General features: G+C 41.9%; 1 protein-coding gene across 1 annotated transcript in view; it reads left to right on the forward strand.

Moving 5' to 3' along the window:
* SCARF2 (scavenger receptor class F member 2) overlaps positions 1-13,938 on the forward strand; it is a 334,216-nt gene that overhangs the window by 225,952 nt on the left and 94,326 nt on the right. Inside the window, exon 7 of the mRNA XM_073629334.1 lies at positions 4,524-4,627. Coding sequence (XP_073485435.1) covers positions 4,524-4,627 — 104 coding nt within the window. The remainder of the gene's footprint in view (positions 1-4,523; positions 4,628-13,938) is intronic.

Genomic DNA, 13,938 nt, shown 5'->3' on the forward strand with positions numbered 1-13,938 from the left:
CACATGTCACCTCTGCACCCTATCCACAGATTATCTCTCTGCCCCTCCACATGTCACCTCTGCACCCCCATCCAAATGTCACCTCCCACCCCCATCTACAGATCCCCTTAATCCATAGCTCTGAACATCTGCAACCTCTAATCTTTGACCTCTGCACCCCCAGCTCCCCCCCCACAGCTCTCAATGTGCACAATCTAATACCCAATACCCCCCTCCATCTTTATCCCTAGCTCTGACCACTACAGAACAACCTCAACGTCTCCACAGCTGTCTCTCTGCACAGCCACCCCTCCCCCTTCCTCTCCATAGCTCTCTCACCTCTTCATGGCTTATAGCACACGGGTTATCTTCACGTTGCAGCCAGCTCCGTTCTGTTAGGTAGAACATTCTACTGTGCAGTCTCTCTGTACAGCGTCACCTGTCAGATCATCAGTGTACACAGAGCCGAGGAGGATTTCACAGCGCTTCACTGGGCTCCGTGCTACACTGATCTGACAGGCAGCAGGCAGGGACAGTAGATACCTTTGGAAGCCCCAGAAGAAAAAACTTCTTATGCCCTGTACACACGATAAGATTTTCCGACAACAAATGTTGGATGTGAGCTTGTTGTTGGAAAGTCCGACCGTGTGTATGCTCCATAGAGCATTTGTTGTCAGAATTTCCGCCAACAAATGTTTGAGAGAAGGTTCTCAAATTTTCTGACAACAAAACTTGTTGTTGGAAATTCCGATCGTGGGTACATAAGTCCAACGCACAAAAGTCCACGCATGCTCGGAATCAAGCAGAAGAGCTGCACTGGCTATTGAACTTCATTTTTCTTGGCTCGTCGTACGTCTTGAATGTCACCGTGTTCTTGACGTTCAGAATTTACAACAACATTTGTGTAAACGTGTGTATGCAAGACAAGTTTGAGCCAACATCCTTCGGAAAAAAATCCACGGTTTTGTTGTCGGAAAATCCTATCGTGTGTACAGGGCATTACGGTTGCAACATCTGGACTCAGAGCACCTATTAACAGGTGTGGAGAGGTTGCCTGGGTGCCGACGTAAGCACACAGCTGGTGGAGGAAATAATATAAAGAATTTCCTCTACCGGCTTCAGTGTTGAGTGACAGCCTGGAAAGGAGAGGGCTGCTATAGGTGGTGGAATGCCGTTCCGCCCTGTTTCGGCTGAAAAAAAAGCCCTGGTAGTCAGTTATGAAATGGCCCCTGAAAGTGGCAGTTAGTGGAGCAATGCCCCGTTACATTGGTAGTCAGTTGAGGAAACTCACCCTTTCATTAAAATCAGTGGAGAAATGTTTCTTTTTATTAACAGTCGGTGGAGAAATGCCTGCTTACATTGGTGGGAGGTGGAGAAATGCCCATCTACATTGGAGGCCAATGAGAAATTGCTCCCCTACATTGTTGGTCATTACATGTGGGAGAACAGTCTGTCACTTCCCATTTCTTAAAGTGGTTTTAAAGCCTGAAGGTTTATTTTACCTTAATGCATCCTCTGCAGCACGGTAAAAAACCTTCAGTGTTCAGTTCTCCTCCCCCCTCAGCCCACCTCATACTTACCTGGACCCGATCTCTATCCAGCATGCACAAGAGCAGTGGCTCTCTCAGTTCTCTCTCCTCATTGGATAGAGAGGCAGCAGACGGAGCGATTTGGTCCTGCTGCTGTCAATCACAGCCAGTGAGAAGGGAGCAGGGGGCGGGGCCGAGCCACACTTTGTGTGTCAATGGACACATAGAGCCAACTCGGTAGTGAGCATGCAAAAGCACATAGGGGAGGAGCGGACAGTGGGGGCAGGAGACCTGAGAAGAGTAGGATCAGGGATGCTCTGTACAAAACTATAGCACAGAGCAGGTAAGTATTACGTGTTTGCTATTTAATTAAAATAAAATTTGAAGCTTTAAAATCACTTTAAGACACCCCTAGCAACCTCAGAAGGTGTCAGGTTGAGAAAGCCTGGTCCAGAGAAAATGTATCTCATCATTTTTTTTTATCAAGGTACTTCTAGAACTACAGCATTCTAAGATTTCGTTTTTTACTTGCAATACAAAGTTTTAGTTGTTGGACACAAGTATCACATTAGATTCTACGATAATTGCAAGATTTGATTTAGCAAGGATTGGAGAATGGAAAGCAGGAAATAAACCTTTAGCAAAAATGAAATACACATAGCAATTGAATAAACAAGATAATAAACATTATTCTGGAAGAACATTTTATGAGAACCATTTGTTGAACACAGAAAATGCACTGCAGTTTCTCTTGCTGAGCAAAATATTAGTCATAAGAAAATGCAGAACACTATAAACAATGGGAGTCACAAGACAATAGTTACTGGTGCTTACCCTGAATCCACATGCCCACATTGTTTCAGTATGCTGTCCTCCACATCTGGATCTCCATGCAATTCATGCCTTTGACTGTTCCTGTGTTCATTGTTTTCTTAAATAAGAAGTGATGCCAGTATTAGATATGGTTGTCTACTCCAGCAGAATACATCATCCGCATGTGCGCCTTAGAAATTACCGTGCACTTTCATTACAGAATTATTCTGCATAAATGTCAAACTCCAAGGGAAACAGTCTAAACATATTATTAAGCACGAAACAATGGTAAAAATATGTTCAGAGTTGGGGATCAGAGTAATTTTTCATTATTATTGTGAATTACTCTTCTTGTTGTAAAACGGAAACTGCACAGTTTGCCCAGCATAAGCCTATAAATAAAATAATTGGAATTTCACATTGTTATCATTGTATTTTTACCTCTAGTATATTGTGGTATTGACAGATGCATTTTTTTCTGTATAATGTGTCCATTCTGAGATTTGCTGCATCTACTGTATGTTAAGCAGGTTTGGAACCGCATTTTCAAAAATTTCCCCCAATTCCTTGTACAAAGTTTACTTTTTAAGTCATAATTTCTGCACAGATGAAAAATCATGCATGGAATATTTTCTGCTATTTTATCTCTAACCTGACCAATAATTGGGCTTCATACACTATTTTGTCAAAAGTATTGGGACACCTGCCTTTACACGCGCATAAACTTTAATGGCATCCCAGTCTTACTCCGTAGAGTTCAATATTGCGTTGGCCCACCCTTTGCAGCTATATTAGCTTCAACTCTTCTTGGAAGGCTGTCCTTGAGGTTTAGGAGTGTGTCTATATGAATTTTTGACCATTTTCTCAGACATGCATTTGTGAGGTCAGGCACTGATGTTGGACGAGGAGTCCTGGCTCGCAGTCTCTGCTCTAATTCATCCCAAAGGTCTTCTATCGTGTTGAGGTCAGGACTCAGGTCAAGTTCCTCCACCCCAAACTCACTCATCCATGTCTTCATGGTCCTTGCTTTGTGCACTGGTGCGCAGTCATGTTGGAACAGGAAGGTCCATCCCCAAACTGTTCCCACAAAGTTGGGAGCATGAAATTGTTCAAAATGTCTTGTTATGCTGATGCCTTCACTGGAACTAAGGGGCCAAGCCCAACCCCTAAAAAACAAGCCCACATCATAATCCCCAAAGCAAGGTCCATAAAGACATGGATGATTGAGTTTGGGGTGGAGGAACTTGACTGGCCTGCATAGAGTCCTGACCTCAACCCGATAGAACACCTTTGGGATGAATTAGAGTGGAGACTGCGAGCCAGGCCTTCTCATTCAACATCAGTCCCTGACCTCACAAAAGCGCTTCTGGAAGAATGGTCAAACATTCCTAATAGACACACTCCTACACCTTGTGGACAGCCTTCCCCGAAGAGTAGAAGCTCGTTTAGCTGCGAGGGGTGGGCCAACTCAATATTGAACCCTACGGTTCTGGGATGCCATTAAAGTTCACGGGCGTCAATACTTTTGACAATATAGTGTATGTCAGAATTGATTGTAAATAAAAGTTCTGTTTTACCAAGGGCAACCATTTGGGCTCTCGCTTGGTATATATATCTATCAGCATTCAATATAGAAATTACAGATTCAATTTAATGGGTTAGGGAAAGAAGACAATTCTCCTTTCATAGGCATTAGATAAATGAACTCTCCTAAATTAGGTGGTCTCTAAAGTGTTGCGATACCTGATGAAATACAGTCATTAGGCTGCCTATTTAATACTGTATATCCTCAGTTTTTTGCCATTGTAAATTGTTTTGTGAAATCTTGCTTAATTATCTTTTGCTGACTCTTGAAGAGTTAGCTGGTTTTAAATTAGATAACTAATTCTAGGCATGAAGCATATAACAAGACATTTTTAAAAATACATTTGTCACAAAACCAATTGTCTGTATTTTAAACTTGCCATTACTCAGAATGATTAGATTCCATTCAATATAAACAAGTTCAATTCCACAGCACCAGTCTACATGCCAGGAGTCAGACAGTGATAGCTTTTATCTAAGGCTTCGCACAGGTAGTTTGCTTCCATACAAGAATGCTTTGTGCTTTTTATTAAATTTTGATTTATATGCATGATTTTTGGATGTGGTATAGACATCAATGCACTGACACCAAAACAATATTGTTTGCTTTCTTTTTAGCTGCAACCTAACTTGCCCCGCTGGTCAGTATGGTATTAATTGTGATCTGTCTTGTAACTGCCATGACAACAAGTGTGATCCCATCACTGGAGCATGCCACATGGGTAAGTTTACAATAATATTATTAATACTACACACTCTATAAATACTAATGCACTACCAACAAAATCTATTCATGCAAATTGTATAAATATGGACATGGCTTGTGTTTTTTCCTGATACAGGTTAGGAAATATAATCTGTTTTCCTCAAAGTACCTCATGCTTCCTTGGCAACCAAGAAGTTGACATATCCACCAGCATATAAGGACCAATCCTAATCAGATACATATGCCCAAAAATATCTAGAAAATTTGTAAAAGCATAGTTATATAACCACAAAACCAACCTCACTTTTTCACATTGCCCCCTTGAGGAGAATGCCAAGGACTTTGATCACTCAAGAAAATAGGGTCAGTTAGGACTTGTGAAATATACCCTCGATTCACTGTCATGTATTGGAATGGTTGGGAAATTGGTATACAGATTCAGAACTAGATGGAAATGTTTACCTGTAATTTTGACCTTAAAGCAGAGGTCCTCCCACCACTGCAAAAATTAAAAGCCACCAGCTGTACATACTGCAGCTGCTGACTTTTAATAATCAGACACCTGTCCTTGAGTCCAGCAATGTCCGTGCCGCAGCTGATGTTGCCATCAGCTGTCGGGTGTATGCTGCCTCCATTGTGAGAGGGAACCCGGAAGTGAGGCCTTTTGGCTTCACGCCGGGAACCCTACTGCGTATTTGCAAGGCTCCGCTCCTCTCTCCTACTGGCCCAGCGACAGGAGGAGGGGGGGAGCCCCAGCCATGACATCAATACCTGTGGCTGAGGCTCCCGGAAGTGGGAAAAGCATACCTGTGAAAGACAGTTATGATGTCCCCCCCCCCCCCCCCCCCCCGAAAGGTGCCAAATGTGGCACCGGAGGGGAGGAGGAACACAATGAGCGGAAGTTCTACTTTTGGGTGGAAATCTGCTTTAACTTAGCCTCCATTTTAAAATATTAATGAATACAAAATTTATATGCAACCCGTTTATTATCCCAGGGCACAAATCATTCTGGTAAATCTTGAGAAAAGGTACCAAAAATACTTTGTTGTCATAACACTTTGAATTTTCTTTTCTTTTCTGATTTCTCATGAAATTGGGAAGTGTCAACACTTTGTTTTCAAAATTAAACTAATGTATGTAACATTGACCAGAGCAATAGTGGTGTCCAGCTCAGAATGCATATGTGCCAATTTTGTGTGGGCAACACTTTTTATAAGAGTTATTTTTGAATGATGCCTTGGTGGCTTAACCACATTTATGAGTATTTTGCCTGAACAAGCTTTTGTTTACACTGGATATGTGGTGTGCCAATCCACTTAGAAAGCATTGACCACATATGCAAAGAAGGTGATTTTTTTACATTGGTAAAGTGTTTAGAACTTAGAGGAAGTGCTCTGTCCAACGGACAACACCACAAGCATTTTATTTACTCCTCCCTGCACACTTCTTCTTGGCTTGCACTATCTGGATCTGGCTGAAATCAACCATCTCATAGTGGGTAAGAGTGTGGAAAACAGTAGGGCCTTGCCAAATGCTAGGCTGATTTATTAGAGTTTAGAAATACTTTTTACCGTAATTCTTAGCTTAGTAAGCTTTGCTTGGTGATATAATATGCTGAAAGCAGATTTTATATAATCACAGGGCACTTAGGTTTTTCTGCTATTGACTTGTTAATGTTTTAATAGTGATGGATAATGATATAATATCTTCATTGAGGAGATGGGGATTTGGGTAGGTGCCCAGGTGTTGAGCTGTGAATCAATTTAAAAAATAAATTACTTAAAAAAGCAAAAATATTTATCTATTTAATCAAACCAGGGTTATTCTGAAGCTTTTTTTATTATACATTATATACATATGTATATATATATATATATATATATATATATACATACACACTATCTCACAAAAGTGAGTACACCCTTCACATTTTTAAAAATATTTTATTATATCTTTTCATGTGATAACGCTGAAGAAATAACACTTTGCTACAATGTAAAGTAGTGAGTGTACAGCTTGTATAACAGTGTAAATTTGCTGTCCCCTCAAAATAACTCAACACACAGCCATTAATGTCTAAACTGCTGGCAACAAAAGTGAATACACCCCTAAGTGAAAAACTCCAAATTCCAAACACAGATTAGAACCAACCACTATAGCCGGCGACATTAATCAAGAGACAATTTTTCCAACAGGCTGGTTGTACAGAAATCAATCGCTAGATCGACTTCTGTAAAACAAGCCTGCCCATACATGAAACGAAATTCAGGTTCTCCCTGCTGAACCAGCCAAATTTCAATCCATGTAGGGCCGTCCTAAAGCTATGTGAACCATTACCTTGTAAAACAACCCCTACAGTTTAAAATAGAATAGAGAGCTAAAACATTTTTGTATACATATAAAACACTTTATAAATGCATTTTTTCCCCTTTTTTGCAAGTGATCAAAATTCCCTCTGTTCTCCAACTGCATAAGAGATAAGGGAGAAGAAACATCAGCATGCTGATCTTCCCAGTTTATGGCAGTGCAGGGGGGCGTGTCTGGACAAGTCTGGTCATTGGAGGAGAGCAGGCTGAGTTCCCAGCTGAAATATAATGCTAAAATAAATATTATCCATGGGTGGTTACGGATTCCCTCTATTTATTGCATATATGTATTAACTTGTCTATTCGTGTAGTTAGCTAGTCTATTAAAACTCTAATAATGCTACTGTTGATAAGCATAATGATATAAGGTTAGCTATGAAAACAAACACACTGCTTAGTAAAACAACGTCTTATTTATTTCCCAAGAAAATAGGAAAATGTTAACATGAAAACACTAAAGGAAAATATAATAGAGCATATAACAAAAGAACATCAAATATAATTATTGCAAGGCTATCTTCTAGATATTGTCTCATCAGCTGGGCTCAAAAATGGTAACAGAGAGCCATGAGGCTCAGAGAACCATCAGGCAAGAGCCAAGAGCGAAAAAGGGATGACTTCCCTTCTGTGTGCACTTTTTAAACTTCATCCATACACCGTCCAGACACAACCCCATTGCCAGCCCATTTAGGTTTCTAATGAATTAAAGTAGTAGTAGTCCTTCTCAATATATTATATTTCTGTCCATCCTGCTCTATTGGCCTCTAGGGGCAGCATTCGTCCATGTATTATCGCTATGTGACCCGGGTCATCTTCAGTATTAGTTGGCCTTTTGATCTCCTGTAGCTCAACTTCATCAGTCATCTCTCTTTGAAGCTTGCTTGCAGAGTGCTAATCAAGGATCTCCATTTTTTTCACACCAGTTGGACAGGAACCAAGCTTTTGTTCTACAAAGCTTTGATGTGCAACTTGTTACATTCCACCTGTCTGTATCAACCAGGAAGTGAAACTCCAGAAATATGTTATTAAACCATAAAGCTACAGAACTGACCATGCTGTTCTCTCATGCCTAGTGTGGTCAGTTTTTAATAGGAGAGCAGAGGGACTTGCAGGAACACCAGGAATTTCCCGCAAAGGAAGCAGTACAAAGAGAACAGGATACCTTTTCATACAATTACATAGCAGGCACATATCAGGAATATGAAATGTTAGGTTTACATAGTCTTCAAGTAGATCCGTTTATACAGCCTTATAACTTACTTAATAAAACCAATAGCAGCACATGAAGTTAAGCCCTGATAGACAGAAGTTACCTTATTTTGTGCTAAATGCCCCAAACTGAAAGGTGATGATTTCTGGCTTCTTTGGGTGTCGCTAATGATTATTGTTCTTTGTATTGCCTTATTAAATAAACCTGTGTATGTATGTAGTCTAGAATACTTGGAAAGTGAACAAAAAGTTTTGAAGTATAGACAGAAAGACTGAAAGACATTAGCAGCTCAGTGCACATCATGAAAAGATCAGCAGAGAGGAATTACTCTGTTGAGTAAAGGCAATTTCCCACATATGTCAAGAAAAGCATTTGCATCTAAAAATAAAACTATTAAAATACATAGTGTACATTTTTCTGCATGTTTTGTTTGTGTAGCAAAATGTTACTTAGCTCCTTTGACGTCACAAATAAAAGAAAAGAACTTCCATCAGTTTCTTATTTTGAATGTCTTTGGATGACTTGTTGGATAACTGTTGCATGTTCCCAAACTTAGAACAAAGTCCTGAGTCCCACAAAGTCCAATAAGATTCCATGTAGTATTAACACTTTGAATGGTAACCTGGGTCGAAAAAGATTACACAACATGTTTGCATCCTGTACACATTAGTGGATTTTCTGTGGGTAAAAGCATGTAGGCATACACTGCATGGCCAAATTTTTATGGACTCCAAAAAAAAACATTTGTTGGGTCAGGAACAGATGTTGGATGAGACGATCTGGCTCACAGTTGGTGTTTCAATTTGATCCACAGGTGTTCAATATGGTTTAGGTCAGGGCTCTACGCAAGTTACTCAAGCTCCTCTATACCGAACTCATCAAACCATGTCTTTATGCACCTGGCTTTGGGCATAGGGGCACATTCATGCTCGAACACAAAAATGACATGTAAATTACTAGGGCTGGATAGTGGGGGTCAAATATGTTTTAGCTTCAGTTGTACTTTCAATTATATATATATATATATATATATATATATATATATACACAGTGGAACCTTGGTTAATGAGTAAAGCAGTTACCGAGCATTTTGAAAGACGAGCAACTTTTTAAAAAAATCCTACCTCGCAAAACGAGCAGAATTCACGCTAATGGGGTGTGCAGTACCGCATTTGGCCAGAGGTTCGGGGCGCCGGTGACACTCGGAACAGTTCGGAGCTGTTCGGAAATACTCAGGATCACACAGAAATACCTGGAAACACTCGGAAATACTCTGTTCCCGAGTGTTTCCGAGCCTTTCCGAGGGTTTCCGGTTCAGCCGAGCTCTCCTCGAGTATTTCCGAGGCTCTTCAGCGTGTGTGTGTGTGTGTGTAATTATGTATATGAGAGCTCAGAAATACCCATACCCCATCAACCCAGATTATATACTGTAACATGTTTTAAGACTACATGTACTTAAGACTTTTGAGGGTGTAGCCAACAATATAATCAGCAGCAATCAATTCCTTAACCACTTCAATACCAGGCACTTACACCCCCTTCCTGCCCAAGCCAATTTTTAGCTTTCAGCACTGTCACACTTTGAATGACAATTATGCGGTCATGCTACACTGTACCCAACAATTTTTTTATTTTTTTATTTTGTTCCCACAAATAGAGCTTTCTTTTGGTGGTATTTGTTCACTGCTGGGGTTTTTATTTTTTGCGCCACAAATAAACAAAGATACAAATTTTAGAAAAAAAAAAGTTTTTCTTTGTTTCTGTTATAAAATTTTATAAATTAGTAAGTTTTCTCCTTAAATGATGGGCACTGGTGAGGCTGCACTGACGGGCACTGATAAGGCATCACTGATGGGCACTGATGAGGTGGCACCAATGAGGTGGCACTGATGAGGTGGCACTGATGGGCACTGATGATGGACACTGATAGGCGACACTGATGGGCACTGATAAGTGGCACTGGTATGCAGCACTGATGGGCACTCATAGGCAGCACTGATGGGCACTGATAGGCGGCACTGATGGGCACTGATAGGCAGCACTGATGGGCACTGAAAGGCTACACTGATGGGTACTTATGGGTGGCACTGATAGGTGGCACGGATGGGCACTGATGGGTACTGATAGGTGGGCACTGATTGGCACTGATAGGTGGCACTGATGGACACTGATAGGTGGCACTGATGGACACTGATGGGTGGCACTGCTGGGCATCACTAATCGGGCAGGCATTCATAATGGGCACTGACTGGCACCTTTTGTGGGTACTGATTGACATATATTGGGCACACTGTGGCATCCCTGGTGGCCATGGGGGACATACCTGGCCATCCACGTGTTGGGGGCTTCCCTGGTGGTCCTGGCGGCATCCCTGGTGGTCCAGTGTGGGCATCCATGGGGGGGCTGCGCTGATAAACAATCAGCGCAGACCCCCCTGTCAGGAGAGCTGCCAATCGGCTCTCATGAGTGAGGAAGAGCCAATAAATGTCTCTTTCTGTTTACATTGTGATCAGCCGTGATTGGACATGACTGTTCGCGTGGTAAAGAGCCTCTGTCAGAGGCTCTTTATCGAGATCGGTGTAGCGGTGTGTCAGACTGACGCACCACAGCACCGATCGCCGCGATGCGCGCCCCCAGGGCTTTTTTTCTCAGAAAATAGGTGCAGGAACTCAACCACTACCCCCCCCCCGAAAAAAAACCCTCCCCCCCACACTCACACCTTTCAATGTGGGAGGGTCTTAAAGGGGCAATAAATATCAAGAGTACATTATGTACAGAGTGCAGCGATCTGGGGGGGCGTTACACAGAGAGTGCCAAAATCAGGGGTGCTCTATGTACGTAGAGCAGAGTTCAGGGGTGCGCTGTGTACATAGAGCAGAGTTCAGGGGTGCGCTATGTACATAGACCAGAGTTCAGGGGTGCGCTATGTACATAGAGCAGAGTTCAGGGGTGCACTACACACAGAGTGCAGAGTTCAGTCTTCTTCTACAACTGCTTACCTCTGCATCCCCATCCACATATCACTTTTACTCCTCTTCTGCTGACCTCGGAGTGCAATCCCCCCACTGCCCCCACCCCATCTTCTCCCCCCTCCTTAAACGCTCCACCATCTTCCACACGTCTTACTTTTGTTGCTGTATTCAGCTGGGGTGTTGGCATTTGCACTGCACCCTGGGGCACCTGCATCTCCCTTGTCCCCATCCCGCACTCAGTGGGAGCTGCTCAGGAGATCAGAACTGTGGGAGCTATTGGTAGACAAGCGGTCACTTGTACACACAGAAGCTGGACTTCTGTGTGTACAAGTGACAGTGGTGAGCAGGGAGCGGAGGGCCTGAGCCAGAGGTGGTGGAACTGAGTTCCACCAAGTTCCAGCTGAAAAAAAGCCCTGCGCGCCCCTACGGGCGCGCGCTGGCAGTTATGCAGTACACGCTGGAAAAACGCATTAACTGCAGCCGCATAGCTGTGTTACCTTCCAAATTTCTAAGACAACTTTTAGAACAAAGTATATAGGCAAAAGACACCCCCCCCCCCCCAGGTAAGTGGAATGAATTAGCTAAAAATTATTGACTAAAGCAACACGTTTTTATTTTCTTCACCACTCCTTTTTGTTTGCACAGGATTTTCAAGAAAACTAATTAAATTATAGCAATTTCGCCTAGCAGTAAGAAGGGTCGCTGGTTCCAATCCCAACCACGACACTACCTGCCTGGAGTTTGTATGTTCTCCCTGTGCCTGTGTGGGTTTCCTCCGGGTACTCCGGTTTCCTCCCACACTCCAAAGACATGCTGGTAGGTTAATTGGATCCTGTCTAAATTGTCCCTAGTATGTATGAATGAGTTAGAGACCTTAGATTGTAAGCTCCTTGAGGGTAGGGACTGATGTGAATGTACAATGTATATGTAAAGAGCTGCGTAAATTGACGGCGCTATATAACATAGTTACATAGTTACATAGTAGATGAGGTTGAAAAAAGACACAAGTCCATCAAGTCCAACCTATGTAGTACCTGAAATAAATAAATGATAATAAATTAGTAAGAGATTGGGTATAAGGTATAATGTAGAATATCACTTTTGGCAGTTAAAAAAGGAATTAGGAAAAAACAGAGGGATCTGGTTCCAAAAGAGGGCAGTTCATTTAAATGAGTGATAGTTTAGAGCTCAGTTTATTGGCTTAAAAAGAAAATAGTAATTTCACTAAAAACCTAAATATTTTGTGGTTTGTCCATTTTGTTTTTCCTCAGCCTCCACAACACTATGTGCCCTCACCACAGTGCTGCATCATCAGCTTTTAGTGGTGCTTAGCTGGGAATTCCAATTGGATCATTTATGTTCAGTAATACTTGTCTTAGAGCAGTAACAATACAATAATGAAATGTGAAGATAGTTTATACAAGAGGTAGTCAGATCCAGATGTATCTAAAATTACCTCTCAGTTGATTGTTTTCTATAGGTACATTAAGAGCATTGATTGCATTGTGTAAATAATCATATCTATATTTAAACACAATTCACATTGCCTTTTCCTTGCCGAAGGTCAGCACATGGGGGAGCTTTGCTTAGCACTGAGCTAAAATTTTCAGTTTTCAACAGTTTCCTCTATCCACACATTTGAGGTTTATGGATGAATTTTTGCTGCTGTCAAGATATACCGATCAGTGTCTGCAGCGAGAACATTTTTCCACTGCTGTTGGGCAGGAATGGCCACACACACTGATTTCAATTTGGCTGTTCCCTGCTGAACAAGCTGAATTTCAATAAATGTATAGCCAGTTTAACACATTTTCTGTCTTTGGGTTATACCACTGTAACTCCACAGATACAGTACAGTAGGGATGGGTGAACCTGCCTGGGTTCAACTAGCGCGTGGGTTTATCAAATTCTTTTTGTATTCACAAAACCCCAAGTTATTAGGCAAGCCATTGTCAAAAATGCCATGCAGTACCAGGCACTGTGATGGGGGACATTTAATAAAGCAAAAAAAAAAAAAAGTACTGTATGGTGAGACTAGGAGAGGGTCCTTTTATTGTAAAGGATTTGGGAGATGACTTTAAGCTGTATGTGGTGTTACTGAACAGGACAGTTTTTATAGACAGCATCAGTGACACCGTATTCTGGCATCACATATTCACAAGATTTTTGAACTTTTACATTTAGCTTGAGTTAAACAGAACAACAGTATCACAATCTAATAAAGTGGTTGTAAATCCTTTTTTTTTTTTTTAATAACAAACAGGTTTATACTTACCTGCATAGGGCAGCCCCAAACCTCCTGTTTTTAGGTCCCCCTCTGTGGTTCCTGGCTACTCCCCTCTGCCAAGTGCCCCCATAAAAAGCTGCTTTCTACAGGGGCACTCATGCGGGACTGTCTGTGTAAATAGACACAGACAACGGGACTAGACCCTGTCCCCCGCTCCCTCATCTTTGATTGACAGAAAAGCCAGTGAGACAAGAAAGTGAGGGGAGAGAAGAGCGCAGATGGTCACAGCACTGGATCGAATGAGGGCTCAAGTAAGTAAAAGGGGAGTTGGGGGAAGGGGGGGTACTGATGCCTAAACATTTTCTACTTTAATGCAAGGAATGCATTAAACTGATACTAAAGTCTTTTTTTTTTCCCCGGCTGTGTCCCATTGGGGAGATTTCCCCCTCACCTTCAGTCCCTTAGCCACAACAATAAGTGAGAGGAAATCCCGCCAAAGTGAGGGAATCCCTGTTTGTCATCAGGGTCACCCATTTGAAGATTTCCCCACTA

This window comes from Aquarana catesbeiana, linkage group LG01, assembly GCF_042186555.1.
Source record: "Aquarana catesbeiana isolate 2022-GZ linkage group LG01, ASM4218655v1, whole genome shotgun sequence".
In the NCBI taxonomy this organism is placed as follows: Eukaryota; Metazoa; Chordata; class Amphibia; order Anura; family Ranidae; genus Aquarana; species Aquarana catesbeiana.